This window comes from Spodoptera frugiperda, chromosome 12, assembly GCF_023101765.2.
Source record: "Spodoptera frugiperda isolate SF20-4 chromosome 12, AGI-APGP_CSIRO_Sfru_2.0, whole genome shotgun sequence".
In the NCBI taxonomy this organism is placed as follows: Eukaryota; Metazoa; Arthropoda; class Insecta; order Lepidoptera; family Noctuidae; genus Spodoptera; species Spodoptera frugiperda.
In genome coordinates, this window is record NC_064223.1 from 5,600,212 (window position 1) to 5,627,122 (window position 26,911).

The 26,911-nt window shown below is 36.5% G+C and overlaps 1 protein-coding gene across 6 annotated transcripts; it reads right to left on the bottom strand.

Annotated features, from left to right (window-relative positions):
• Window positions 1-1,221: 1,221 nt before the first annotated feature.
• LOC118262431 (1-acyl-sn-glycerol-3-phosphate acyltransferase beta) lies at window positions 1,222-26,911 on the bottom strand. Of its 6 annotated transcripts, XM_050697334.1 has the most exons (6): window positions 26,641-26,910; window positions 12,974-13,107; window positions 12,153-12,334; window positions 7,766-8,978; window positions 3,528-3,696; window positions 1,326-1,475 (listed from the first exon to the last, which is right to left on the bottom strand). In XM_050697334.1, the coding sequence occupies exons 1-5, from the start codon at window positions 26,829-26,831 to the stop codon at window positions 3,554-3,556; spliced, it is 1,863 nt and encodes a 620-aa protein (XP_050553291.1). In that variant the 5' UTR covers window positions 26,832-26,910; the 3' UTR covers window positions 1,326-1,475; window positions 3,528-3,553. The 6 variants fall into 6 exon arrangements, with proteins under 6 accessions (XP_035429662.1, XP_050553291.1, XP_050553293.1 ...); XM_035573769.2 differs by lacking the exon at window positions 7,766-8,978 and having other exon boundaries at window positions 1,222-1,475; window positions 26,641-26,902; XM_050697336.1 differs by lacking the exons at window positions 1,326-1,475; window positions 3,528-3,696 and adding an exon at window positions 3,772-4,066 and having other exon boundaries at window positions 26,641-26,911.

Below are 26,911 nucleotides of genomic sequence, written 5' to 3' on the forward strand. Positions count from 1 at the left end.
TAACTACTTTGTGTGTGTTTGTTGCAAATGTATATATGAGTAAAATCTGTAATAATAATTATTGTAGATGTAACTGTATTTATAAGATTGATGACAAATTGCGCTGGCACTGCTGGAATCGGCTCACTGCCGCGTGAGCGGAGACGTCATGCATTCCTAAATGCTCTACAGTCGGTGGCGCTGTGGGTTGGGTCGCTCCGTTCCCTACATAATGGTCGATCGGACCGATTGCTGGCCCACAAGTCATGCTCGTGAACGGGTGCCTTCTGCTGGAGCAGGTCGGCTCGCTCACTGTGCTGGTGGGTTGGTCCAGCAGGTCCAGTGTAATGCAAGTAATGTAATAGGATCCTATGTATTATATAAGAATACTTGTATAGTGATATTTGTGGTTGTAGTAGCATGCAATACTTTTCGTAATAAGTTCTAGTTTTTGTAAATTATAACTAATTGTATATTTGTATAATAAGGGCACGGACTCGAGTCCGTGGAGATTAATTTATATAATATAAAAAAAAAGGTAATGCTCACGAATACTAATAATAATATATTATCTTTATTAACTAATCACGACTACTTATCTAATTAGCAATTATCGCCTATGATAACGGCTGGAACTGACTGCAAGCGACCCGCAGTTGTAGGAACCAAGTATACCTATGCAGTATGGAGATCACACATAATATGATTTAAATGAAATAAATTTCAATGATTAAACTACAAGTAGTACAGTCAGTCGTCCACAGCAGCATAATACAACTAAATATTTCAACGAAAACCGAAAATAAATAATAAAACTAATCAAATATTAAATTCTGTGGGATCAGCTTCATGTTTATTTACCATTACATTTTTGGGTTCGACATCGACATACCAATAACCCCTGCTATTTTTTTTATTTTTATTTTCAATGTACAGACAGCACTTTTCTACAATTTTATTATATGTATAGATAGAAGAGCTACATATTGTAGGTTGTCTAGGAATGTTACGGATATGTGGATGCAATTATTGCAGCCGATAATTGCGTATTTGTAAAGAGTGTTCAAAATAGCTTAAAGAGAATAATGCACATTTTGGCTTAACTACTGGGCCTATAATTTCACTCATTAGTCGTATATTGTCAGCCAAGGTGATACCAAATATTATGTGGTTTAAATAAAGTCATAAGAGGTTTCCCCCTACGGTATACAGCGGTGAAAGTATGAATAAAACGCACACAAATATAATAAAAATAATAAATGTATTTATCGTAACATAACGTATAACTAATTAACTAATCCTAATAATAAACAGTCATGGTATTTAGCCTAGAAGAGTGAAGGGGTAGTCGACTGGGAGTGCACTGACGACCTCCTTCGATAATTCTTTGTATGCTATCGACATTTTCTCGTGGATTTTGTTGATGAGGTCCGGGACGTCATCCATTGTCAGTCCAGTTGTGGGCACTGGCTCTAGGCACTGGATTATCACGTGACCTGTAAAGATAATACAAAAATGTTAGTATTGTTAACATCAGGGTTAATGTACGACTTTTTTAAGGGAGAAAATCATCCAATTACTTCTCCTGCCTTGGGTGAGGTGAGAGGGAGCCTAAGACTTTTACTGACTAAAAATCACCCCGTTTCTACTCCTGCTTTTTGAGCCGGAGCCCCGGTAAACCCGCTAGGTAGTGCGCGGCTCGTTTATGTACTGTATAGATCGAGTTTTGAGTTCTTGTAATAGATAGAATATGGAACATGCATAAATAAATAGGTATTCGTGACACTTTTGCCATTGAAGTTAACCATTGAATTTGAACGCTTTACTGTAAGATAAATCGGACATAAAATACAATGAGAGGGAGTGTCAGAGTCTTACTGACTAAAAACCACCCCGTGCCCACTCCTGCTTTTCGAGCCGTAGCCCCAGTAGATTCGGTAGTCCGCAGCTTCGGAGGGTTAATGTACCATAGTTCAAGTTTTGGGTTCTTATAACGTGAAATAAATAAATATGTATTTATGACACTTTTGCTCATAATAATTATTAGTCCAAGTTCACCATTGAATTTGAACGCTTTACCATGAGATAAATCGGATATAAAGTACTATATGCGTGGAAAGGAAGAGGAGAGTTTACACTGATGCATTGTATGAAGAATTCATACTTTTTGTATGCTTATTATGTATCCACTTCATCATTATGAAGCTGAAAGTTGAAAACTAGTAACTTATTGCTGTAAATATTTTGTAGGAGACAATAACTAACATTTCTGTACACAATAAGTCTGAATTAAACGATTTGAATTGAATTGAATAACACATCGTTTCTTTTGAGGGGGGAAAAATGATTGAATGACTTCGCCTGCTTTGGGTGAGGCAAGAAGGAGTGTCAGGCTCTTACTGACTAAAAATCACCCAGTTCCTATTCTTGCTCTGCGAGCCGGAGCTCCGACAACCCGTTAGCTCCGTACATTACGGCCTAACATAATCTAACTTATTGTTAATTGTACATACAGTTTTTGAATAAATTATGATTATTCCAGTAATTATATTTTTTGGTATTGATTGATGATGACCTACTTCTTACACATATTATAAATGCGAAACCTTGTAACTTTAGATGTATGTTTGTTACTCAATCACATCAAAACGGCTGAACCGGCTCGGTATGAAATTTGCAACAGGGGTAGATTTTTATCCCACAGGAACGCAGGCGAAGTCGCTAGCAGAAGCTAGTATTGAATAAAATAACAATCACAACTGTCACAAGTCTGCGGCCGACCACATAAATCCAACCACAAAAATCCTTTTGTATAATAAATCAAAATTTGTTTCTGTGACGTCATTTCTCTAAATATTTTCCCTAACACAGGGGAAAGTTTTGTGTGGATTCTGTTGGAGATTTGACTGCTAAGAAGATTAAAGTCCAAATTAGAATATAGATAGGCTACTTTCTACCGAAGCGGAAGGGTCACGAATTTTAACCTTTTAGATTGAAATCGCAGGGAAAGCAGGATCGACTGTAAAAATCCCTTTTATTAAGGTTTAAAATATCAAGTACGTGGACAAACTGTATAGGTAATAGGTAGTTTAAGTGTGTGTTTAGTTTAAGTGTGGGAGAGTCATGCTTCGGCACGAATGAGCCAATTCGACCAAAGTGACACCACGGCCTCACAGAAAACTGACGTGAAACAAAGCTTGCGTTGTGTTTCGTTGTGTGAGTGCGGTTACCAGAGACCCAATTACCCCCTTTCCCAATCTTCGATTCCCCAACAACCTTTTAATTCGTAACCCCTTAAAGGCCGGCAACACACTTGGGCTAACACCTATGGATTGGCGATTGCTTACCATCAGGTGATCCGTCTGCTTATTCCATAAAAAAGGTAACTGAACATAACAAGTTTTCTTTTAACTTTAAGCTGTTTTAGACTTTAAATCTAAGTGCACAAAGAGCTCTTTTGATAAAACATTTCCTAAGCTAACGTTCATCAATTAGTAGGAAGGAGGTGCTTTAATAGTAAACACGTTATCTTTTATGGAAGAGCTTACCTTTATTGAAAATGTATTTCTCCTTATTAATGAAGTAATAGGGTGAGAACACGACGGGGATGATGGGGACCTGTGCTGCCACGGCTATGTTGAACGCACCCTTTTTGAAAGGCTGTAGCTTCGTATAATCTTTGTTCCGTGTTCCTTCGGGGAACAACCAAATCTTTGTCTGTAAAAAAAGTAAATTATTCGCTTTGGGGTGTGCCGTGGCTGGTTCAACGAAGAAGGCAGTAAAACTCGAGTGGACTGTATTTATAACTGTATTACGAATAAAAAGGGCTGTAGCAAATGTATTACTGGTACAAAGGTGTCGCGTCTACGGAACGAAATAATAAGAAAAAGGGGTTTAGGATGCGCGAGCGCGGATGATCGTCTGGTGAGTTAACAGCTGACTGGCGGGTGGCGGGCGCGCGGTGAGCCGGGCGGGCGGCCGTCGCCCCTTTCCCCGCTCCTCTCGTTCACTCCCGCCAGCGCGCGGCGATGTTGAAGACGGTGGTCTCAACATACTCCCCCCGTTGAAGGATCTTCAACTGCAGTGACTGGAAGAGGGCAGATGGTATTAAAGGCTCGCCGAATGACACCCTTACGTGTGCGGATGTCGGCGACTCTAGTGATTCCATCCCTGCCAGGTAGGACGTGGACGATTCGACCTAGTAACCACAGCAGAGGAGGTGACCCCTTATCCTTGACTACGACAAGTGTCCCTTCCTTAAGTTCCCCGGAAGAACGGCGCCACTTGGTTTTCTCTTGAAGCCACAAAATGTATTCGTGGGAAAACCGGTGCCAAAAGTGCTGCTTCAGGTATTCAATGCGACGGAACCGCTGCAAATTGGTGATGTTCTCGTTCTGGATCTGTGGATGTGGCAACATAATGAGTGATCGTCCAATGAGGAAGTGGGCCGGAGTAAGAGGGACGAGGTCTGTTGGATCGTTGGACAAGGGAGTTAAGGGTCTCGAGTTTAGGATGGCTTCAACTTGTATCAGGCATGTGGCCATCTCTTCGAAGGTTAAATTTGTTAAACCCAAGATACGTCTAAGGTGATGCTTGGTGGATTTGACTGCCGATTCCCACAACCCACCTATATGCGGTGTGTATGCAGGTATAAAGGAAAAGTTGATACCTGGGTCGATATCATTGAAATCTAGGTTTTGCGATAGAAGATTAGCCAGTTCATTGAATGCGCCAACGAATGTAGTGCCATTATCTGAAAAAACGTTACGAGGTTTCCCCCTGCGAGCAATAAACCGATTCATAGCAGCCAAGAAAGCGTCTTTCGTGAGGTCAGACACCAGCTCGAGGTGAACAGCTCTTGTTGCTAAACACACAAACACACATATAAAACACTTAATGAGTCTGCAGCCCCTACCCTTGCGATCAGCTATCATGATAGGACCAGCATAGTCCACCCCTGTATCTAAGAAAGGGAACTCTAAATGCACACGCTGCTCTGGAAGGTTACCCATGATAGGTTGAACAGTCATAGCCTTGATCCTACAGCATTTTACACATTGCTGTGAAACCTTTTTGGCTAGGTTTCTACCGCCTATAGGATAGTATCGGTGGCGAATCGTGGCAAGTAGAAGTTGCGGTCCAGCATGCAAAAGGCGCAGGTGATACATGTTAAATATTAAAATGCAAATTATATGTGAACTTGATAAAAGAATTGGATGTTTTACGTTAAAATCATAGAATGAATTAGCCAATCGCCCCCCTACTCGAATCAAACCATTTGATTTATCTAGGAATGGAGACAATGACAATAATTTATTTTTAGAAGGTAGTTGTTTATCGGAAATTAATAACTTGTATTCCTCAGGAAAGGAATCCTGTTGACTATGTCTAAGTAAGAAATGTAATGACATAGTCAACTCAGTGTTAGAAAGTGAGCCACACTTTGTAGAGTTTTTTCTACATTTATTTATGAAACGCATGAGATATGCAACCACACGCTGTAATTTAATAAAGCTAGAATACTGTTTACATAGTAAAGTAAACCAGTTGTCAACAGTACCCGTAGTATCAACATGATGAGATAATACTGTCTCTACTAGGTACGACTTATCCCCTGAATTTGACTCAGGAAATGAAGGCCATGAAGAAGATTCTTTGTGTAGAAACTGAGGACCTGACCACCACAAAGAAGAAGACACCAATTTGTCAGCTCTAAGTCCGCGCGAAGCTAGGTCTGCGGGGTTTTCAAGTGAAGGTACATACCGCCAAGTACTACCACCAACATAATCTTGAATCTCGGAAACGCGATGACGAACAAAGGCTTTAAGTTGAATTGGTGATGTAGATAGCCAACCCAGGACAATGGTTGAGTCACACCAAAATACTGCTTCATCAATATGCAAGGTCAGTGATTGACGAACCTTGAGATACAGCCGTGTGCCAAGTAATGCAGCGCATAGTTCGAGCCTAGGTATAGTCGTCGGCTTAATAGGAGCAACTCTACTCTTTGCAGTGAGAAGATGCACGCTGACCTCTCCATTCCTCGTTTGACTGCGCACATATACACAGGCACCATATGCCTTCTCAGATGCGTCAGTGAAAATATGAAGCTGAACAGAAGACGGCGACTCACATGAAATCCATCGGGGTATGTCAATGTTATTGAGAAGAGGGAGAGTGGTTTGAAACGCACTCCAAATAGTATAAATATCTTTAGGTATAGGTTCATCCCAAGAGCATTTAGAAAGCCAAAGCTGTTGTATAATTATTTTGGCTTCTACAATGCAAGGAACCACTAAGCCAATTGGATCAAAGATTTGGGCAATGACCGATAGGACTTGACGCTTTGTAGTTCTTTCAGTGGAAGACAAATTTATTGAAAAAGTGAATGTGTCAGTCGAACATCTCCAGTTAAGTCCCAACGTTTTGGACATATGACTATCGTCACTGAGGTTAACTAAATCTGAGCCAGTGGGATCATTGCAAAGAGCCTGCAACACTTCTCTTGAGTTGGACTGCCACTTGCGAAGGTTGTATTTTGCAGATTGCAAAATGTCCACGACTTGACGACACTTCTCTATCGTTTCTGGAACAGAAGAACCACCTGACAAATAGTCATCCACATAAAAGTCATGCGCTATGGTATAAACTATTGCTGGGTCAGAGCTCTCCTTAGACAATTCAATTAAACATCTAGTTGCCAAGAATGGCGCCGATGCAGTACCATACGTGACTGTATTCAGAGTGTAAGCTGTCAATATATGATCTGGTTCCGCTCGCCACAAAATTTGTTGTAACGGTCTATGCACTTCACTAACCATAGTCTGTCGGTACATCTTTTCGATGTCTGCACTGACGACGACTTTATGCTGACGAAATCGAAGCAGGATCGACAGGAGATCATCTTGCAAAGTTGGACCGACCATTTGGATAGCGTTGAGTGACTTGCCCGACGTGGTGACAGCCGAAGCATCAAATACTACTCGCAGTTTCGTAGTTGAGCTTGACTCTTTCAAAACGCCGTGATGAGGTAGAAAATGAGGCGGGCTACAGTTAGGTGTTTGACTATTGCTTACAGACATGTGACCCAATTGTATGTACTCATTCATAAAATCAACGTATAATTTTTTGAAATGAGGATCTCTGGCTAAACGTCTTTCCAGTGAAAGAAATCTACGCTTAGCCATTGCATATGAGTCACCTAAAACGTGAGGAGACTCTTTGAGAGGGATGTTTACCACAAACCGACCATCAGGGTTGCGGCCAGTGGTATCTACGAAAAGTTGCTCGCAAGCTCGTTCCTCTGAAGTAAACTTATGCTTTGTATCTACCGAATCTAATTCCCAAAAGCGTGATAAGTCTGACTGAAGGTTGTCAATATGCATACACACCTGAGAAGTGGAATTCGATTGAATTAAGGCGCCAGAAATAAGCCAGCCTAACTTTGATTCGAACAAAGAAGGCTTATCTTTACCTAATGTGACCCGATTCGCGCCTATGATCTTCCAAAATACCTCCGCGCCGACTAAGATGTCGATCGAAGACGGAATGTAGTATTGAGGGTCGGCAAGACGAATGGTAGAAGGTATGTGTATGTTGCTCGTATCAACAAATGTGTTCGGTATATACGATGATACTTTTGGTAAGACAAAACACTCGATATTGATTTTATAATCACTATTGAGTGACTTTAAAGCAATCGAACAACCTTGCGAGCAACTAGACGATTGATAATTTATACCCAACACCTTAGACTTGGCATTGTAGGTAGAAATTTGAAGCTTACGGACTAAGTCGCTGGACACGAAGTTGGCCGTGCTCCCGTTGTCCAGCAAGACTCGAGCAGTGTGACAGCTGCCCTTTGTGTCCGTCACCCGCACGAGCGCTGTGGAAAGTAGAATTATGCGAGATGAAGCAGAATGATTAGCCGACAAGACAACATTTTGAGTGTTTGAGAGCTCACTATCAGTATGAACGTGTAGCAATGTATTGTGCTTTTTATTGCAATATTTACAGTTTCCTAACTTACACTTATTAGCATCATGGCCTGGTCGCAAACAGTTAAGACATACATTAAAACCATGAACCCTTTTGTTACGAACCTCCACTGGAAGTGATTTGAATGTCTCACAAGTGAATACATGATGATCCTGTTTACACATTGGACACAATAAAGGCTTATATTTAGGTTTATCAGTAGTGGCCAGAAAACTTTTATTAGATTTATTGTTGTCGCTGTGACCCTCGCCTCTTGTTTTGATGGACTTCGACTCCTCAAGTGTTTCTAATAAATCTGATCTGTTGCTGAGGAAGTTAATAAAAATATTTAATGTTGGAGGTTCAGTCAGAGAGTTTCTATGCTCCTCCCACTCACGATTTGTCACCTGATCTAATTTACTAGCCATAATATAAATTATAAGCGTATCCCAGTGTTGAACTGGTTGCCCAAGTGTAGATAAGGCTCTAAGATTTTTGTTCGTTGTATCAATAATAAGGCGTAACGACTTACTTGACTCTTTAGAGATAGGGTTTACATTAAAGAGAGCTTGCACGTGATTATTGACAAGTAATCTCTTATTGTCATACCTGTCACAAAGTAACCTCCAGGCAGCATCGTAGTTCTCCGCACTGAAATCTAAATTGTCTACGACAAGAGAAGCACTATCTTTTAAAGAAGCGCGAAGATAATGTAATTTATTGATTTTACTTATGTTATTATTGCTATGGATTATTGAAATGAATGTGTCCCTAAACTCTAGCCAATCATGATAGCTGCCCGAAAACTTAGGTAGATCAATTTTTGGTAGACGTATAGAGTTATGTGTATGTGTGTGACTAGCACAAGACCCCACCTCGGACGACGAATCTCCTGCCTGCCTACTGCGGGTGGCGCTGATCAGCTGCCGGGCGGTAGCCACCAAGCTGTAATATTGCTTCTCAAACTCCTCCCGCTCCGCATATTGCTCGCTGGGATCGTCCGCGAGTGTCTCCAAGTCACACTGTAATGCATCGTATTTTTCGTATAAATTTTCAAATATGTTAAGACGGTATTCAACCTCAACTGTTTGCGTATCGCTAAGTTGCTTACAGGATTGAGATAGATTTAAAAAGGATGCAAATTGTGTAAGCTTAGCTTTAACTGAAGCTCGCTTCTTAATTAAGCTTTTAGCATCTGTCATTATGCAAAGATAATAAAATTATAAGAAAAGCAAAAGAAAAAATACAAAAATATTTTTTACAAAAATATGTAGGGTAAGATAAAAAGTTATAAGCAAGTTTATTAAGCTGCAGTTCGCCTGAAATCAATTTACAAGCAATTTCTATTTATGTGATAGGTTGCTAGGGATATCTCAGCAGGCGTTTAGCTGTGTGAAGTTTGCAAAAATATGCTTATAATTTAAGTTGCTGGAAATAAAAAAAACAATTAAATGAAATGAAATTTGATAATGGAAATGACTGCCTAAGCTACTTGTGAATGTATGAAGAGATGAACAGCACTAAATACAAGATGAATGACTAATCTATTGAGAATGACTTGCAGTTTTCGAATGACTTGCAATATTATAGAAATGAATAAATTTAAAATGAAGTTAATGAAATGATGGTTAGACAAGGTGATGAAGCGTATGGGATGATTATGGTGTTGAATGGATATGCAATGATAAATGAAGGAATAATTTGGAACGATCTCACGATTTTTGTTGCAAACCACTGATGATGATTGTGACGTGGAGTTTTTCAAGTATCCTCAAGACACGACGACAATTTATAGTTGTATGCTTGATATCGATGAAGATCTTCCTGTCCCGCAGTCCTGAGAGTTCTTCTCCTGGATCAGTCTTCGAATCTGGGCACCAATCAACAAGGACGGTACTTTGTTCCCGTGTGATTGGAGACGTCCCTAACGACGAAAGCTTCAAGAAATCCAAGCAAGCAGATAATCTCAGGTGAAGACGACTTGAACCCACTGTACAGCTCCTTTGTTCTTCGATCTTGTTTCTTCGTAAGACGGTAGAAGGACCATATGTTGGGGTGTGCCGTGGCTGGTTCAACGAAGAAGGCAGTAAAACTCGAGTGGACTGTATTTATAACTGTATTACGAATAAAAAGGGCTGTAGCAAATGTATTACTGGTACAAAGGTGTCGCGTCTACGGAACGAAATAATAAGAAAAAGGGGTTTAGGATGCGCGAGCGCGGATGATCGTCTGGTGAGTTAACAGCTGACTGGCGGGTGGCGGGCGCGCGGTGAGCCGGGCGGGCGGCCGTCGCCCCTTTCCCCGCTCCTCTCGTTCACTCCCGCCAGCGCCGGCGATGTTGAAGACGGTGGCATATACACACTGCGTCCACTCATGTTCACGTGCAACAAGGCAATTTTGTATCTGTGTTTTATCCTAGTTCGTTACTGGCGCATTAAGCTGAATTTATAAGTTTAATATTATCCAAGCCGGGAAGCTTCCTCTATTTAATAAATGAGACCTGTAAGTACGACGTACGAGGTTATAATGTTCACGCCACCATGCCAAGATAAAGGGAGTTAGATAATGTTCTATTCATCCCCTTTTTTGTAAGTAACTAAATTTTTGTTTGTTTTCCGAACGGCTTTAGTATGCTAAGTATTGTGACACTTCAGTGTAATCTATTTATTTACTATTTATAGTTCTTTACCAATTTTACAATTTACATTTGTTGGTTCTGTCTAGTTGGTTATTCGTAACTGTTGATTGTAAACCAGACGGGATAAAGATGATAGTATAATTTTGATTAAAGAACATATTAGACGCAGAAGAAACCATACATTTTCTGAACATCGTCTGAATGTACGACAAGAAGCTAACAGCCATTACCTGACATAACAACATTCGGGTGCTTTTCCACCAGGCAGAGATGTGATATGCTACGTTGCTGTGGATGCGTTTGGCTTCCACCAATTATATTTATTGGTACACATAGCTTAGAAATGGACTCTACTAACCTGTGTTTTTTATATGGAAAGATGCGTGCTATGGATGGCTTCCCCATTATCGATACTTCGCATAAAGCAACTTTGTGGTGGCGCATCTTCATAGCATATATTACTTGCACAGCTACACAGCTTAGTATCAGTGGAAACGGTCACATAGTTTCACAGTTTAGCTATTACATCTTCATAGCATTGTTATATAGCACATCTATGGTGGAAAAGCACCCTCACGGTTGGAATTGGAAATATGGATGTATACTCGCTTAGCCCCCGGCGGCCTCACGTATAGCGTGATGTTACGTTACTATGCAACACATTACCCTTAGAATATTTCCCGGTTTTCCTTGTTCAGGCCCTTTTACGGGGGTTTTCCAATAAAAATCCTTTAATATTCTATTATTTGAGAAAAGCGACAATTTCGCAAGGGCTCCAGCGACTGTCATGGCGGATATAATCGTGTGATATCCTCGTTATTGATGGTCTCAAGTGGTACCATCACGCGTCAGCCCTGTATTAGTTTATTTTCTATTTGTTTTTCCCTTTTGGTAAATAAAACTATACATCTTTGTTCTACATATACATCTGTGTACACTCTAGTACTACAGTGTGTTGTAAGGCTTTACGCTTTCTAAGGTTCTTCTAAGACCTACAAGAATCGTAAGGTATGCTTTCTAAGGTTCTTCTAAGACCTCCAAGAATTCAAATTCCTTTATTTTAGTTCGCCTGTTCGAGGAAACGAAGAAAGATTTTAATATCTTCGTAGATGCTTGCTGTTATAAGTAGGCACATATTCGATATCACCACTCATACTCCCATGCATATTACGTAGTTAAGTTGCCTATATGTGTAATGCAACGAGGACTGCTAATTGTTGTTAATAGAGCGCGATTATGAGACGTAGAAGCCGGTATCAGCTATCAGATATAATTAGCAAATTGCGCGGAACAGGAAAACGAGAAATACTCTTAGTTAGAAGAAAACAATTAGAAAAATATGTTCTCCGTTGCATGAGGGTGTGTTTTAATGGGATCTCCACTGTTGTTTTTCTCAGAAGATCGAGCAGACTGTATATTATCGTGTTATGTTCGCATAAGGGAGGGAGCGAACGATAAATTTTATTGCCCAATCCCCCAGTTCGCGTTATCGCAGCCGCAGGGAAGTACTTAGTACACTGTATAGATAACATAACATAATATAATACATGACACAAACCTTATTTTTTACCATGACTTCGGACGTCATTTTGAGTTGTTTGTAGGCTCCTTTCGCATTACTCCGGTCAATGAACACGACTCCGGCGAGGTAGGCCGACAGACCAAACGGCCAAATGTAGAACAATTCTTTCTTGGCAATAGCCGCTAACTTATCGACGACGTCCCATATATTGAACATTCCTGGAAATTGGAACATTCGAGAATATAAGTAGAAATACAAACAGTTGCAGATGTTATCAATACTTTAACGTATTGGCAATCAATAACTGAAGGTAAACGTACTTGTGGACTGTAGATACGTACAATGTATTGCAGTATCTATGCATGTATGTATGTATGTATGTATGATGTATGTATCTACTGCAATATGGAATTGAATGTTTAATTGCTTTTCCGTATCGGTTCGCACTCAGAAGATATTATATTTTTATTTATTGAAGTGAATGGTGCTGATGACCTTTGTTATTTGTGTTATGATTATGATATTAAGTTTATATTGTGTATCTATGTTTACCAATAATAGTATCAGTCAAACAATACATATATACTTATATTATATACAGTATAATATCATAAATGGTATATTTAGCTGAAACTGTCCCTAGCCATGCCGTGGCAACTTGTAAATGAAGCAGCACTCAGCACGTTATTTATTGTAAACATGATTGTCAAATTTTATAAGTGTATGTTTTGTTAGTTGTCTTAAATAAATATATGGTTGTTGCTTTAGAAAACGTTGTAGAGAAATCAGAAAAGGAGTTTTCATTTTAAGCCTAAGGAGCATTGTTTTAAAGTATATATTTTTTTTCTAATATTTACCTAATATATCAAGAGAGCTCTGGTGATTTGAGATGATGACGGCTCCTCGATCTTCGGCCAAGATCTCCCCGTCTCGGAGATGCCATTCTAAGTCATATAATTTGGTAACGTGCTTCAGCAATCGCACTGCTATTCTGAAAATTAAGAAAATACATAGTTATCAATCAATTATATGAATCAAGTGTGAAAGAGCCATGCTTCGGCACAGAAAGGGCTGGCTCGACCGGAGTGATATCACGGCCTCACAGAAAACGGACGTGACACAACGCTTGCGTTCGTGCGAGCGTTTTTTGACGTTAGATTTTTTATGGACGTTTCCACACTCCACTTTTCTTCTGAGCCATAGATGCGTTTACAAACATGCAACATCTGTTATCTACCTACACCTAGACCCGGAACAACAATTTGTGGCACAAATAAAACAATCTATTTTAGTTTTAAAGGCGCATTGCTTTTATCATGATTTACAATGGTTGTGATTAATAAATTATTCAAAGATTATACTAAAGTGTGTCGTTGTTGATAAATTGCTGCATATTAAGGTTAAAGTGACTGGACTAATATATCATAATAATAATTGAATATGTACCTAGTGCATAGCATGCAGATTAACTAAGTAGGTAATGTGGAATTCACAAAAGAGATTACTATGTATTTACGAAAGTATTTATTAAATGTAGATTAAAAGGATTATACACGCTGTGGACACTGGACAAAGGACTCTAAGTTTAGTTTTTGGTAGTGAGATATTAGGCACATCAAGTGATAACTAGCGCCTAAAGCCTATAAGTTCTACGTAATAACTTTATTCCGAACTTATACGCACTAATGAAATAATGTGGTCTGTTACATATAATATGCACATGTCTCTCTATCCAGTTGGGCATTAAATAAGGCATGTTTAAACTTTAAACCCTAAGGTTGACTGGTAGAGACTGCCATATGGTATTATGTTCGCCTTATACCACTATTTTATTGTTTTGTGTACATTAAAGATTAAATAAATAAAAACGTTAGCATACTTTGCATGGCCATTGGCTCTTCGGCCATCAAACACGTAGCTTCGTTAACCAATAAGGTATAAGGACAAGATTTGAAATATTGTACCTATTCTTAGACATCCTTCTATCTAAATTCCAAAGATTCCAGATTTCTAGATCACAAACATTTTTCCAAAAAGTTCGTAAACGATTGTCACATGGTACATCTGTTTTTATGATTGGCCCGTTTTTGTTCGTATTATATCGGGGCCCATGTTCGATGCGAAGGGCTAATATCAAGTGACAGTGAGACGGGTATGATAAGCATCTGTCAGTACACACCATGAAGGAAACTAGACGGGAAACTAAATTCACTTCGTAAGTTACTGGCTTTTGGGCAGGTAATGCTGTGATGTTGAATTTCTGTTGCTTCTGAGTCGAGTAAAAGTTTAAATTTTATTGTTGCTATATTTATAAACAAAGGTAAATAGTTCTTAAAAACTTTTGTGAGACATACTAAATTTATTATTATTATTATGTTTTTTTTCTTAATATCGTTCCTCGTCAAATAGTTACGTGAGTTAGCCGAAAAATATTATAATTAATTTAGTTCCTAAAATATTTACCGCCGTACTCAGAGTCATTTAATGATTACTTACTATTCCTTATTAACAATTTAGTTTTGATAACAATTGCTAAGACTAGGTTAAGTAACCATTAAATAACTCTGAGTGTGGCGGTTAATCTCCTGAGACTTTATGACATCTAGAGGACAGAGATACCGAGACATTCATATATTATTACTGTGCGATGTGCAACCGGCTGCCACGCAACGTGTAGCAGGTTCGATGCCCGCACGGAGCAACTCTTTGTGTGTTCCAAAAATTGTTGTTTCGGGTCTGGCAGTCATGTATAGTGATTGTGAACTTGTATTGAGTATACATGAGCGCGGTAATCTATACATATAATAAAATCGTAGAAAAGTGCTGTCTGTACATTGAAAATAAAAATAAAAAAAATAGCAGGGGTTATTGTTATGTCGATGTCGAACCCAAAAATGTAATTAACTTTTTTTTGTCTGTTTGTCTGTTTGTCTGTTTGTCTGTTTGTCTGTTCGTCTGTGCGCGCTAATCTCAGAAACGGCTGATCCGAGTTGGATGCGGTTTTCACGAATATATTGTGGGATGCTTAAATTTACATTTAGTGTTTGTTTCATGTCAATCGGTTCATAAATAAAAAAGTTATGTCAAATTAAAGAATCACGCCGAACATTCTATGCTTATACCATTAATCTCCGCAACTATTTGACGGATTTGGTTGAAATTTGGTACAGATATAGTTTAGAACCTTAGAAAGGACATAGATATATTTGTATTTCAAAAATCAAAAAATAAAAATAAGAAATAAATTATTTATAAATAATTCTATGTCGATCGTTCGACTTCGGTTCATGTTATTGTTTTAATTTATCGAAAAAAAGTAAATAAATAGTAAAAAGGTATGAAAAAAATAATATCAATATAATAAAACATTTAGTACAAAGAAAATGCTCTAACGGAGTATAGATAATTCTATGTCAATCGTTACACGACTTCGGTTCATGTTATTGTTTTAATTCATCGAAAAAAAAGTAAATAAATAGTAAAAAGGTATGAAAAAAATAATATCAATATAATTAAACTTTTAGTACAAAGAAAATGCCCGAACGGAGTATAAATAAATAATCCAAGTTGTCTTTATCCTCGATAGATGGCGTTGGGATCGAAATAGATCGCGCTATGGTTTCGTCACATTCATTTGGTTGGGTATCGGCCGAGCGCTTCGGTACTATCGTAGAAAAAGTGTATTATCAGTCGTATGATTATTTGTCTGTAGTGGTCCTGCTGTTTCGTATATTCTAAATTGGTTTCGTTGTATTTGTCAATTAATAAGTTTATTTGTTGGGTTTTCCTGGTTTTTTGGTTAAACTATTTAACGTAGGTTTAGTTTGATATCGATTATTAGTAGTTACTGTAGTTAGTTTTTTTAATAAAATTGTAAGTCTAATTTTTTTTTAATTAGATTAGATTTAAGTCGTTTCTTTTAAATTATTTAGTTTAAGCTTGGTTATTATAGCATAGAGGATAGGTTGTAATATAGTTTCTTTTTTAATTGTTATAAATTCGTAATTCGTAGCTTTCTTTAGTTTTAAGTTAGTTTAAGTCCGTTTTTAAACTATTTTTTCAATGCCCTAAGTGAGTATACATCTATTAAATTCAAACGCAGAGCTCATTATGTTGATTTTTGAAGAGTTCCCTGGAATATCTTCCACATCTCATTTTTGAAGAGATCCCGCGAGATCGGGAACTATGTGGTTAAAACCAAAAATTTGCCGGAAGTCACTATTCCACGCGAATGAAGTCGCGGGCAAAAGCTATATTAAAAAAAAATGTAGTAAGACATACACATACTGAATGACTATATTTTGGTACATAATAATTATAATATAATTGTATAATACATACAAATTATATTATGTTACTAGCTTTTGCCCGCGACTTCGTTCGCGTGGAATAGTGACTTCCGGCAAATTTTTGGTTTTAACCACATAGTTCCCGATCTCGCGGGATCTCTTCAAAAATGAGATGTGGAAGATATTCCAGGGAACTCTTCAAAAATCAACATAATGAGCTCTGCGTTTGAATTTAATAGATGTATACTCACTTAGGGCATTGAAAAAATAGTTTAAAAACGGACTTAAACTAACTTAAAACTAAAGAAAGCTACGAATTACGAATTTATAACAATTAAAAAAGAAACTATATTACAACCTATCCTCTATGCTATAATAACCAAGCTTAAACTAAATAATTTAAAAGAAACGACTTAAATCTAATCTAATTAAAAAAAATTAGACTTACAATTTTATTAAAAAAACTAACTACAGTAACTACTAATAATCGATATCAAACTAAACCTACGTTAAATAGTTTAACCAAAAAACCAGGAAAACCCAACAAATAAACTTATTAATTGACAAATACAACGAAACCAATTTAGAATATACGAAACAGCAGGACCACTACAGACAAATAATCATACGACTGATAATACACTTTTTCTACGATAGTACCGAAGCGCTCGGCCGATACCCAACCAAATGAATGTGACGAAACCATAGCGCGATCTATTTCGATCCCAACGCCATCTATCGAGGATAAAGACAACATGGATTATTTATTTATACTCCGTTCGGGCATTTTCTTTGTACTAAAAGTTTAATTATATTGATATTATTTTTTTCATACCTTTTTACTATTTATTTACTTTTTTTCGATGAATTAAAACAATAACATGAACCGAAGTCGTGTAACGATGACATAGAATTATCTATACTCCGTTAGAGCATTTTCTTTGTACTAAATGTTTTATTATATTGATATTATTTTTTTCATACCTTTTTACTATTTATTTACTTTTTTCGATAAATTAAAACAATAACATGAACCGAAGTCGAACGATCGACATAGAATTATTTATAAATAATTTATTTCTTATTTTTATTTTTTGATTTTTGAAATACAAATATATCTATGTCCTTTCTAAGGTTCTAAACTATATCTGTACCAAATTTCAACCAAATCCGTCAAATAGTTGCGGAGATTAATGGTATAAGCATAGAATGTTCGGCGTGATTCTTTAATTTGACATAACTTTTTTATTTATGAACCGATTGACATGAAACAAACACTAAATGTAAATTTAAGCATCCCACAATATATTCGTGAAAACCGCATCCAACTCGGATCAGCCGTTTCTGAGATTAGCGCGCACAGACGAACAGACAAACAGACAAACAGACAAACAGACAAAAAAAAAGTTAATTACATTTTTGGGTTCGACATCGACATAACAATAACCCCTGCTATTTTTTTTATTTTTATTTTCAATGTACAGACAGCACTTTTCTACGATTTTATTATATGTATAGATATAGATATACTTGAGATGTCGTGCCGGTACATAATTTTAAAGCAGGCACATTTACCGAGGTCACTGACCGAGGATTTAGTTTCTATTTGGAAACTTGAGACATTCGAATTTGATTGGTATGGACGTCACTCGGCATCATTCGTATCTTCTCTTATGTTAAATAATATAAATGATTAATGATATTTATTTTACCAATAGATTACAATGTAACTCTTTTAAACGTCAATCTCTTAAATAACTAGATGAGGCCGGTGGCATTTCCTATCGGACTACTCTGAGAAGAAATGCCATGCCGAAACGAGCTCAGAGGTCATAGTCTCTTTTAAGGTCCAGTCAAAATCAATTAAAGATGTCGGATAAGTAGTTAGTCATAGTAGCTTTTAAATATTTTTTTTTTCAAAGATAAACCTTAAATCTCTAAACTGAGTAGAGCCCAATCAACGTCACTAGACGTCGCGGTAGGCCCAGAAGGAGATGGTGGGACGAACTTGACACCTACGATAAGGATTGGTCGCAGAAAGCTCTGCACAGAAAGAAGTGGAAGGAGGGTATTGAAAATAACGTTGTAAACATATACAAATGTTTTTTTATACGTTGCCACACTTTAGGATTTTTTCCTGTGTCGTGGGTGCGTTTACAAATATATAAGTTCACATAAACATGACACCCAGAACCGAAACAACAATTGTGAATCACACAAAGAGTTGTTCCGTACGTGAATCGGACCCGCTACACGATGCGAGGCAGCTAATCATCCAACGCGCCAACCGTGCAGTTAATGTAGTGATGAACCTGTAGAAAGGCTATTTTAGCACCTGTATAATACGATAGTATGATTAAAAAACACGCAAATTATTTCTGTATCTAACCGGAGATAAACACGCTTTGGTCTCTTAGTGAAAGTTAATTATGATAGTCTATGCTATAACTCATTCACTTTTGCTTTCTGTTTCTCCAACTTGATGTTTCGAATGTAGGATTTAGAGATTCGCCGCTAGCGAATAAAATTCGGATAAGAATTTGTTTTGAACCTGTTCGTATAGGCGAGTTTTTGCGTGATTTTTTTTAGCCTACCTATAGCTAACGGTTCTGTGTCATTTATATCTTCAATAAAAAATGAAAATAAAAACAAAAAGCTATGACGTGGATAATGTATATGGGCACGTATCTTGAGAACTGCTGTGCCAAAAATGATAGTAATTATTTTTAAGTATAACATTCACAGGAAATTAATCTAGGAAAATCGGGAATGCGGACTACCTAGTGGGTTTACTGTGGCTCCGGCTCGAAAAGCAGGAGTAGGAACGGGGTGGTTTTTAGTCAGTAAGAGTCTGACACTCCCTTTCGCCTCGCCCAAGGCGGGAGAAGTAATTAGATGACTTTTCCCTCTCAAAAAAAGGAAAATCGGAGATTAGACGAGGGTTCATCTAAGCCAACTATATAGGTTAACTGGTTTGATATAACATAACAATTGTAACAAACATAGTTAATCTAAACTTAGCTCTAACATCACTTCAAAAGTAAAAGTAAAATAAAATACGTAAACACATATGAATTTTTATTTTACTAATGTTAGTAAACGAACAAAATGTAACACAAAATTTTAGTTACCGTTTCCGTACACCCAATTAACTTTACGGCACTATATGAGCACTGTATTGTTCGTGTTTTATTATTTGTGAATACAACATTTTAAAATATTTATACGAGTGGACCTTCCGGGCATAAAGCAACACTCGTCACTTTTTAATAAAATGCTTTTTAAATTGTTTGAAACTTGTATGTTAGTATTTTAAGTGAGGGAAAACTATGCTTCGGGACGAATGGGCCGGCTTGACCGGAGTGATACTACGGCCTCATAGAAAACCGACGTGAAAAGAAACGCTTGCGTTGTATGAGATAGGTTACAGGAGACCGGAGGCCCGTTACCCGCTTTCTCAATCATCCCAATCCTCGATTCCTCAATAACTCTTAAATTCCTAACCCCCAAAAGGCCGGCAACGCACTTGTAACGCCTTTGGGTGTCCATTGGCGACGGCGATTGCTTACCATCAGGTGATCCGTCTGCTCGTTTACCGGCTTATACCATATTTGTATGACTATAAATATATATTTGTATGACAACTTCCCTAGCTCCTGTAATTGCAAAGACAGTTGAGGTGTTTGATTCAATAATTTAATTGTTTTAATTAACTTAAGAGGGTTCGAGAGCCTTCGTCTCCGTCTTCGATGTCGGTACAAGTTGAGCTTGCACAAATATTAAATGTTTCTCTTTCCTCCTGCCTGCTGGAAAGTTTTCTCCAAGTTTTATTGTGTATGTAATAGGGATGATGACTGGGTCAAAAATAAATTATTACAACTTTTCAATACATAAAATTTTCAAAAATAATCACTCTCTCATTCATAAATTTTATGAACTATTTAATTTTCGAATTTTTTCTAGCAAAATTTCTAGAAATAAGTCTGCTATTTGAATTTCATACAAAGTTCATAGAAAAAATTGTTTTTGACATTTCGAAAAAAGTATTGAATTTGATTAGTACGAAACATGCCAATTGTAATTAAAATAGATAATAAATAATATACATATAGTACGAATTCCACAGCTAAAGTCCTCAATAATCTTACACGGAACTACTTATATACAAGTACGTTGTTTTTGTTGTGATTGTTATTCAGGTTATCACAAGTCATTGATAATTAGAATACCACTAATCCACGAGTTGCTTTTATCAAAACGATAATTATATAGAACCTATATTTCCTACAGTCTGCAGTCTGCTAAAACTGACGTATTCTACGCATTAGTCTAGTAAAATTGATTTATTTATCATTAACAACTCATATGAGTCCACTGCTGTACCCTTAGTATAAGTTTGCTTTACGTTTAAAGTAATCGATACGAGAGCATGTCAGGCGCTCTTATTGGCCGGTTCGAACCTATCAGAAAGCCGAACGCGCTCTCGTTTCGATTACTTTAAATTTAAAGCAAATTCACACTAAGGGTACTGGACTATGTGTCCTCATGCATGGCAAGCAGTTGCTACTCGGTCTTTTTTAAACAAGTAATCCCTTAGAAAAAACTCATGACGTGGGTGCCGTAAAAGTCAACTCTTACGACATCCGCGTAAAATCATCCAATGCCTTCTCCGGCCTTGGGCGAGGCGATAGGGAGTGTCAGACTCGTACTGACTAAAAACCACTCCGTTCCTACTCCTATTTGTCCAGCCAGAGCCCCGGAAACCCGCTGGGTAGGGTAGACTGGGTACGGTTGAAACACAGGACGGTTGAAACAAAACGAATATCTCGCAAACCGTTGGCGGGGCGGCTAGGGCTCCAAGGGGAGAACGAAGCGGACGATAGGTCTAAACACGAATCTTAGTGTTGCGTCACTCTCCGCGCGCTTTGACTGTTTCTAGGGGACCCTATTGTGTTTTGATAACCAAAAGTAAGTATTTTTGCTTGGAGATTTTTCCAATTATTGTCGTTTTTATTCATGTGACAACTTTGAGGGTGCGTTGTTGTTTGAAATGAAGCTCGCGGAATATGACATTGTGACTAGTTTTTGTGTATCATTATTGTTACAATGACTAATAACTGAATTTTACCTAAAGTAGGAGTTGGGGACGGTTGAAACGTTTTTTTGGGTACGGTTGAAACAGTGTACTTATTATTTTTTTCTTGTTTTTACACCAAATAATATTTTTTAATGTGGATGTGTGAAGAGTGATCTGATTGATCTTTAAATTTGGCTTATCCTTATTGGACTAATGAAAGCCAAAAATTGTTTAGTTTGCTATGTTTAAAAAACACACAGTTAATTTTGGTTTAATTTACGTAAACATATCAATGTTAAGTAATTTGTAGTTACTTAGTTTTTTGATGATTGATTATATATATTTTAAATAGTGTGCTTTAAAACATTAAAGGCTGATTAAAAATATCGTTTGAAGTATATAAATATTGAAGACTGATTACTAATGTCAAAGAGTTACTTAATTATTCTTAGATTTAAAATAAACAATTAATAAAACGTGTTTTAATATTATATTTTGTATTATTCGCATGTGTTTCAACTGACCCCATTCACTGTTTCAACCGCCCCTGGTATGGGGACGGTTGCAACAAATCCGATTTATTTTTTAATTTGATCTACTTTTAAAAATAACACACCTGGGACTAAAAACATATTGCCTATTAGTAGACAGAAACATGCTCTTTTATTTAACATATCTTCTTCATTGCTCGGGTTATAAAAAGCAGAACTATGGACGTTATAAGTGAAACTGTTTCAACCGTACCCAGTCTACCCTAATCCGCAGTTCCAGACCCGCGTCAAGAGTTTAAAGGTAGTGATATATATGTTAGTTTACGTACGGTACTGTACGACAAAATATTGATTGGTTTTCTACTGATGAGGGAACTAAATTACGTTCGCTTTTACTAAGTGGCTTTTACTCCAAAACTTTACCGTTCGTTATGTGAGGACACCATTTAAGTTGGCTTTATTTATCTAACTAAAGTTTCTTCACAAAAGTTCATTTGTGTTTAAAAGGAACTTTGATTCCATTTACAAGTTCAATGAGATTTTATTGGATATATTCTTGGTAGGTAGTTTTGTTAATTAGATTTTTAGTTCCTTTCTGTTTGATGTTAGCTTCTGTTGCTACTAATTATGTGTTCTTAATTTATAATTATGTCTTATTCTCGTTACTAAGTGGTTGCCAGATCTCAAGATCGAGCTCATTTGCGGTTTGATAGACATGTCTATATCCAAATCGATTTTGATGGTGTCAAATTAAATTAACTAGAGTTTTATAGATTATTGACGAATCGTGATAATAATCGGTTCTAAATATCTTCTTTAACCATAAAGATTTTGTTGTAGGACACTATTTTACTATGAAAATATCACAAAATACAATTGCTAACATAAATATTAATATTACATCATGTTGTTTGTCTACTGACAGATACATATGTGAGCCAATTTATCTATAGGATAAACAGACCCTTAAGATAAGCAGATAATAATGTTCCCTATGTTAAAATAATAGATCGTTGACTCATACAACTGGGGTTAAACCCATTATAGTTTCAATTTCCTAGCTCTTCGGGGAATATACATAACTGACAGTTAAATTATAAGGATGTTAAATTGACTTAGCGTATTTTTATCAAGATTTTATAAGATATAATTTTTCTTAAGGTTTTTATAGGCTTAGAAAATAGTTGGTGACATTTTTCATGCCACTCACACTCATGGTCACTGGTTGTTTTTTTTTGAGGGTGGAAAATCATCTCCCGCCTTAGATGAGGCGGGAGGGAGTGTCAGACTCTTACTGACTAAAAACTACCCCGTTCCTTCTCCTGCTTTGAGCCGGCGCCCCGGTAACCTATTACGTTGTCTGCAGCTCCGGAATGGTCACTGGTTGCGCCCCAGTTGTAAGTACAAAGAGGAGATGCCATAATGTGATTGTGCACTGTGACAAAACAAATGGGCGCTGCCCAATGATATTATAAGAAAAAAGGTGTAGATAAGTTATAAGCGCTCAGAAAGTGTGTATGTAGTATGGCACTGCATGTTAGAAAATAGAGAGGGGTGTGGTTTGTAACGTCTCTCGCTCCTTATCTATGTTAGTTTTCCAGAAGTGATAATCAGAAAAGACAATATTGAGCGTAATACCAAGTTTTCAGTTATATTTATAAGGATTGGGTGTAATAAAATAACTCTACCGAAACACACCACATTGGCACTAATATTTCAGCATCGCTTAGGGTTTTAACTATAATCCTATATTGTTACTTTAATAGGAATCTAGGTACGCTACTCGACATCACAAACGGACTAACCGATGCACATTCCCGTTTTGATATATCAAAGGATATGTGTGGTTATGTTGCATTTGAAATATGCTTTGTATTGAAAGGGGTCTGACTGAAGTTTAATATGCACGCTTCTCAACGATTTGAAACTTGGTAAGCAATAGTCACATTGGTTTTTCAAGTAATGATTTGAATCCGTAACATAATCACACTTCATAACATCTTCTGATCTATTTCGTTGCGGGATCCAAGACAGTCATTTGTCTCTAGGACGCGCCGGACTTCAGTGGTCCGGTGTTTTCATGGTTGTATCTACTATATTCGTGTATCGATCGTGGCTTACAGGAGTTGCAGCAGATTTTGAAGGTTGTGGCGGGTTTGACCCATTAAAAAATCGGTAATATAAAATTATTTCCAAAGAAAGGTGGTCAGAAGTTTTAGCATCTAGTTATCTACAACTTTTCTTTGCTAAATTGGGCTCATTCTCAGCCATTACGACGTAGTTTATTATTTTTGCAGAACGCTATTGTTTGTGTACATATGTATTAACGAAAGCTGTTTCTAACTTTCATCTTTGTAGTGATGATGTAAAGAAATGCTGTAGGCACCTAAAATTCTCATTTAATATAAAAAAAAAAACATAATAAAATACAAAAATCTAAACTCGCGTAATTATTTTTTGCGAGTCCAGTAGGTGCGTAGAGTTTCTCTAAAATTGCTCTGGATCGTTTTCCATAATCTTTTTGGCGATTTTGATCTGAGTAGTCCTCGGAGAGTCCTTTGGTTTAATTACATAATCTACTTATATTTATAATTAACTAGCTTCTGCCAACGGCTTTAACTGCCCTTCCCCGTGGGACAAAAATGTTATACCCTGCCTGTATACCAAATTTCATCAAAATTCGTCCATTAGTTTCAGCGTGATTGGCGGACAAACATCCAAACAAACAAACTTTCACATTTATAATATTGTATAGTGTGATACATGAATTAATTCATGTCTAAATGCTTAATTGCCTATCTTTATATATATAATTCTTCTGTAAGTGTGTATGTCACTGAACTCCTTTTAAACGACTGGACCGATTATGATGAAATTTTTTGTGTGTGTTCAAGGGGATCTGAGAATGGTTTAGATTCACAATTTTGTCTTCTGGAAAATGTTTTTTTAAATAATTTTTAATTTATTAGTAGATAGTTGTTGATTTTGGAATGTTTTACATTGGATCGGACAGACGGCGCTACCATCGCAGTGTCAAATATTAATGACGTTAGATATTGTCATAACATTTGAATAATAATTTTCATCAAAATGGTCCAGAATGTTTTAGCTTACGAGTATTAAAAAAAGTTTAAAATTTTCAAATTAAAGACGTGTAGACAGGACAACGTCTGTCGGGTCCGCTAGTGGAAATATAAAATAAAATACAGAAATTGACAAATTTCTTTGGTTAGCGTTTTATCTATTTGAGAAGTTTTCTTAACATAATTTTGATTTGGTAAATTAATATAAACAAATCATAGATCAAGGAACATTGAGAGAAAGAGATCGAGATTCTAGAAATTGTATATAAACAAACTGACCCCGAATTTCATAGCCAATGATATTTGTTTTAATAATACGTACATAATTATTACAATTAAATATGTATTGTGTCGAAATATTTAAAAGGTCAACTCATTACGTTGATACGAGTAGTATATTTTTTATCAACACAACCGGCATTGCTAATATATAATCACTTTTCGTAGATAATATATCTAATAAATATTTGTAAATCACTTGATAACATGCTAAATACATTTTTATATCTACATAATTATATATTTTTTAAAGGTACCTTTGGTAATTATAAAGGTGTGGCAATTAAATGGTTGAAATGCGTAATTTCATTCAATTGCAGTAAGCATGCAATAAGATAATAATTAATTTCGTAGCTTACTGAAGGAAACTATTGAAAATTACTGATGAATGAATTATAAGTAATTTTATTTTATTTATTTATCACTGATTTAAGGCTACACTATTATAAACTGAAGGTTTATGAACTTGCCAAACTTATGTATGATAGCGTGTTCCGGCGGAGCTTTTCATTTATTTATTAGTATGTACTTTATTGTACACCACATAAACACATAGGACAACATGAATAAGCAGAGTCTCATTATACAATTTAATTACATTAAAAAAATAATTAGGTACATATGCGAAAGTTTCTGCATCCCGTCAATATGGCTAAAGGGATCGGGATGAAATTTGGAACAGCGGTAGATTATAATCTACACATAATTAATCTACCATAATTATGGTCTGGAATAACACATAGGCTACTTTTGAGTAAAATAGGCTACTTTTGAATAAAATAGGCTACTTTTGAATAAGTTTTCGCTCTTTTACATCTTCTAGTAATATGTCTCGGAGATTTAATGTGAAATAAAATAAGTAGTGGCAAATTAGCGACTAAACATTAATTAAAACTTATTATTGCATTAATTAATTAACAAATTGTACCACAAGAAACCATTTCACAGGTGTATGAAAAATAATATTATAATCATGGATTGAATCATTCATTCATGGAATGGATTTAAATCCGTTCCATATTAAATATATCATAATTTCTTTTCTATTTAAATCCTAATTATATTAAAAATTAAAGTAATTTAAATGTGTAAACTGTTTTTAAAAACACTTTTCACGATGAGAAAGAGTTGCAAACAATTTTTTGCAACTTAGTTTTTAAAATGAAACTTTACATAATTTCTACAGAGTTCGATAAACTATCGTCATAAAAAAGGTGATAAAAAGACATCAACATAAATACAAAAGAAGTATAGTTATAGAGGAAATAAACACAACCAAAACAACAATACTAGAATTGTACTCACTTGGCATTTCTCACGTTTTTAGGGCTTAATAGAAAGTAGGGCCAAATCACAGCGGCTAACACGGACGTTAAGAAGTAAAATATACAGAAATTAAAATAAAACTTGAATTTATTTGGTCCAGTAGCGTGCAGTTTCTTTAGAACATAAGTGAACACACATACTGTTGTGAATAAAATTATTTGATACCACATTTTGACCGTTCTTGCGCACACCGACCACACATTCGAATCGCGTTATGTTTATATCCATACTGAATTAATTATTATATCTT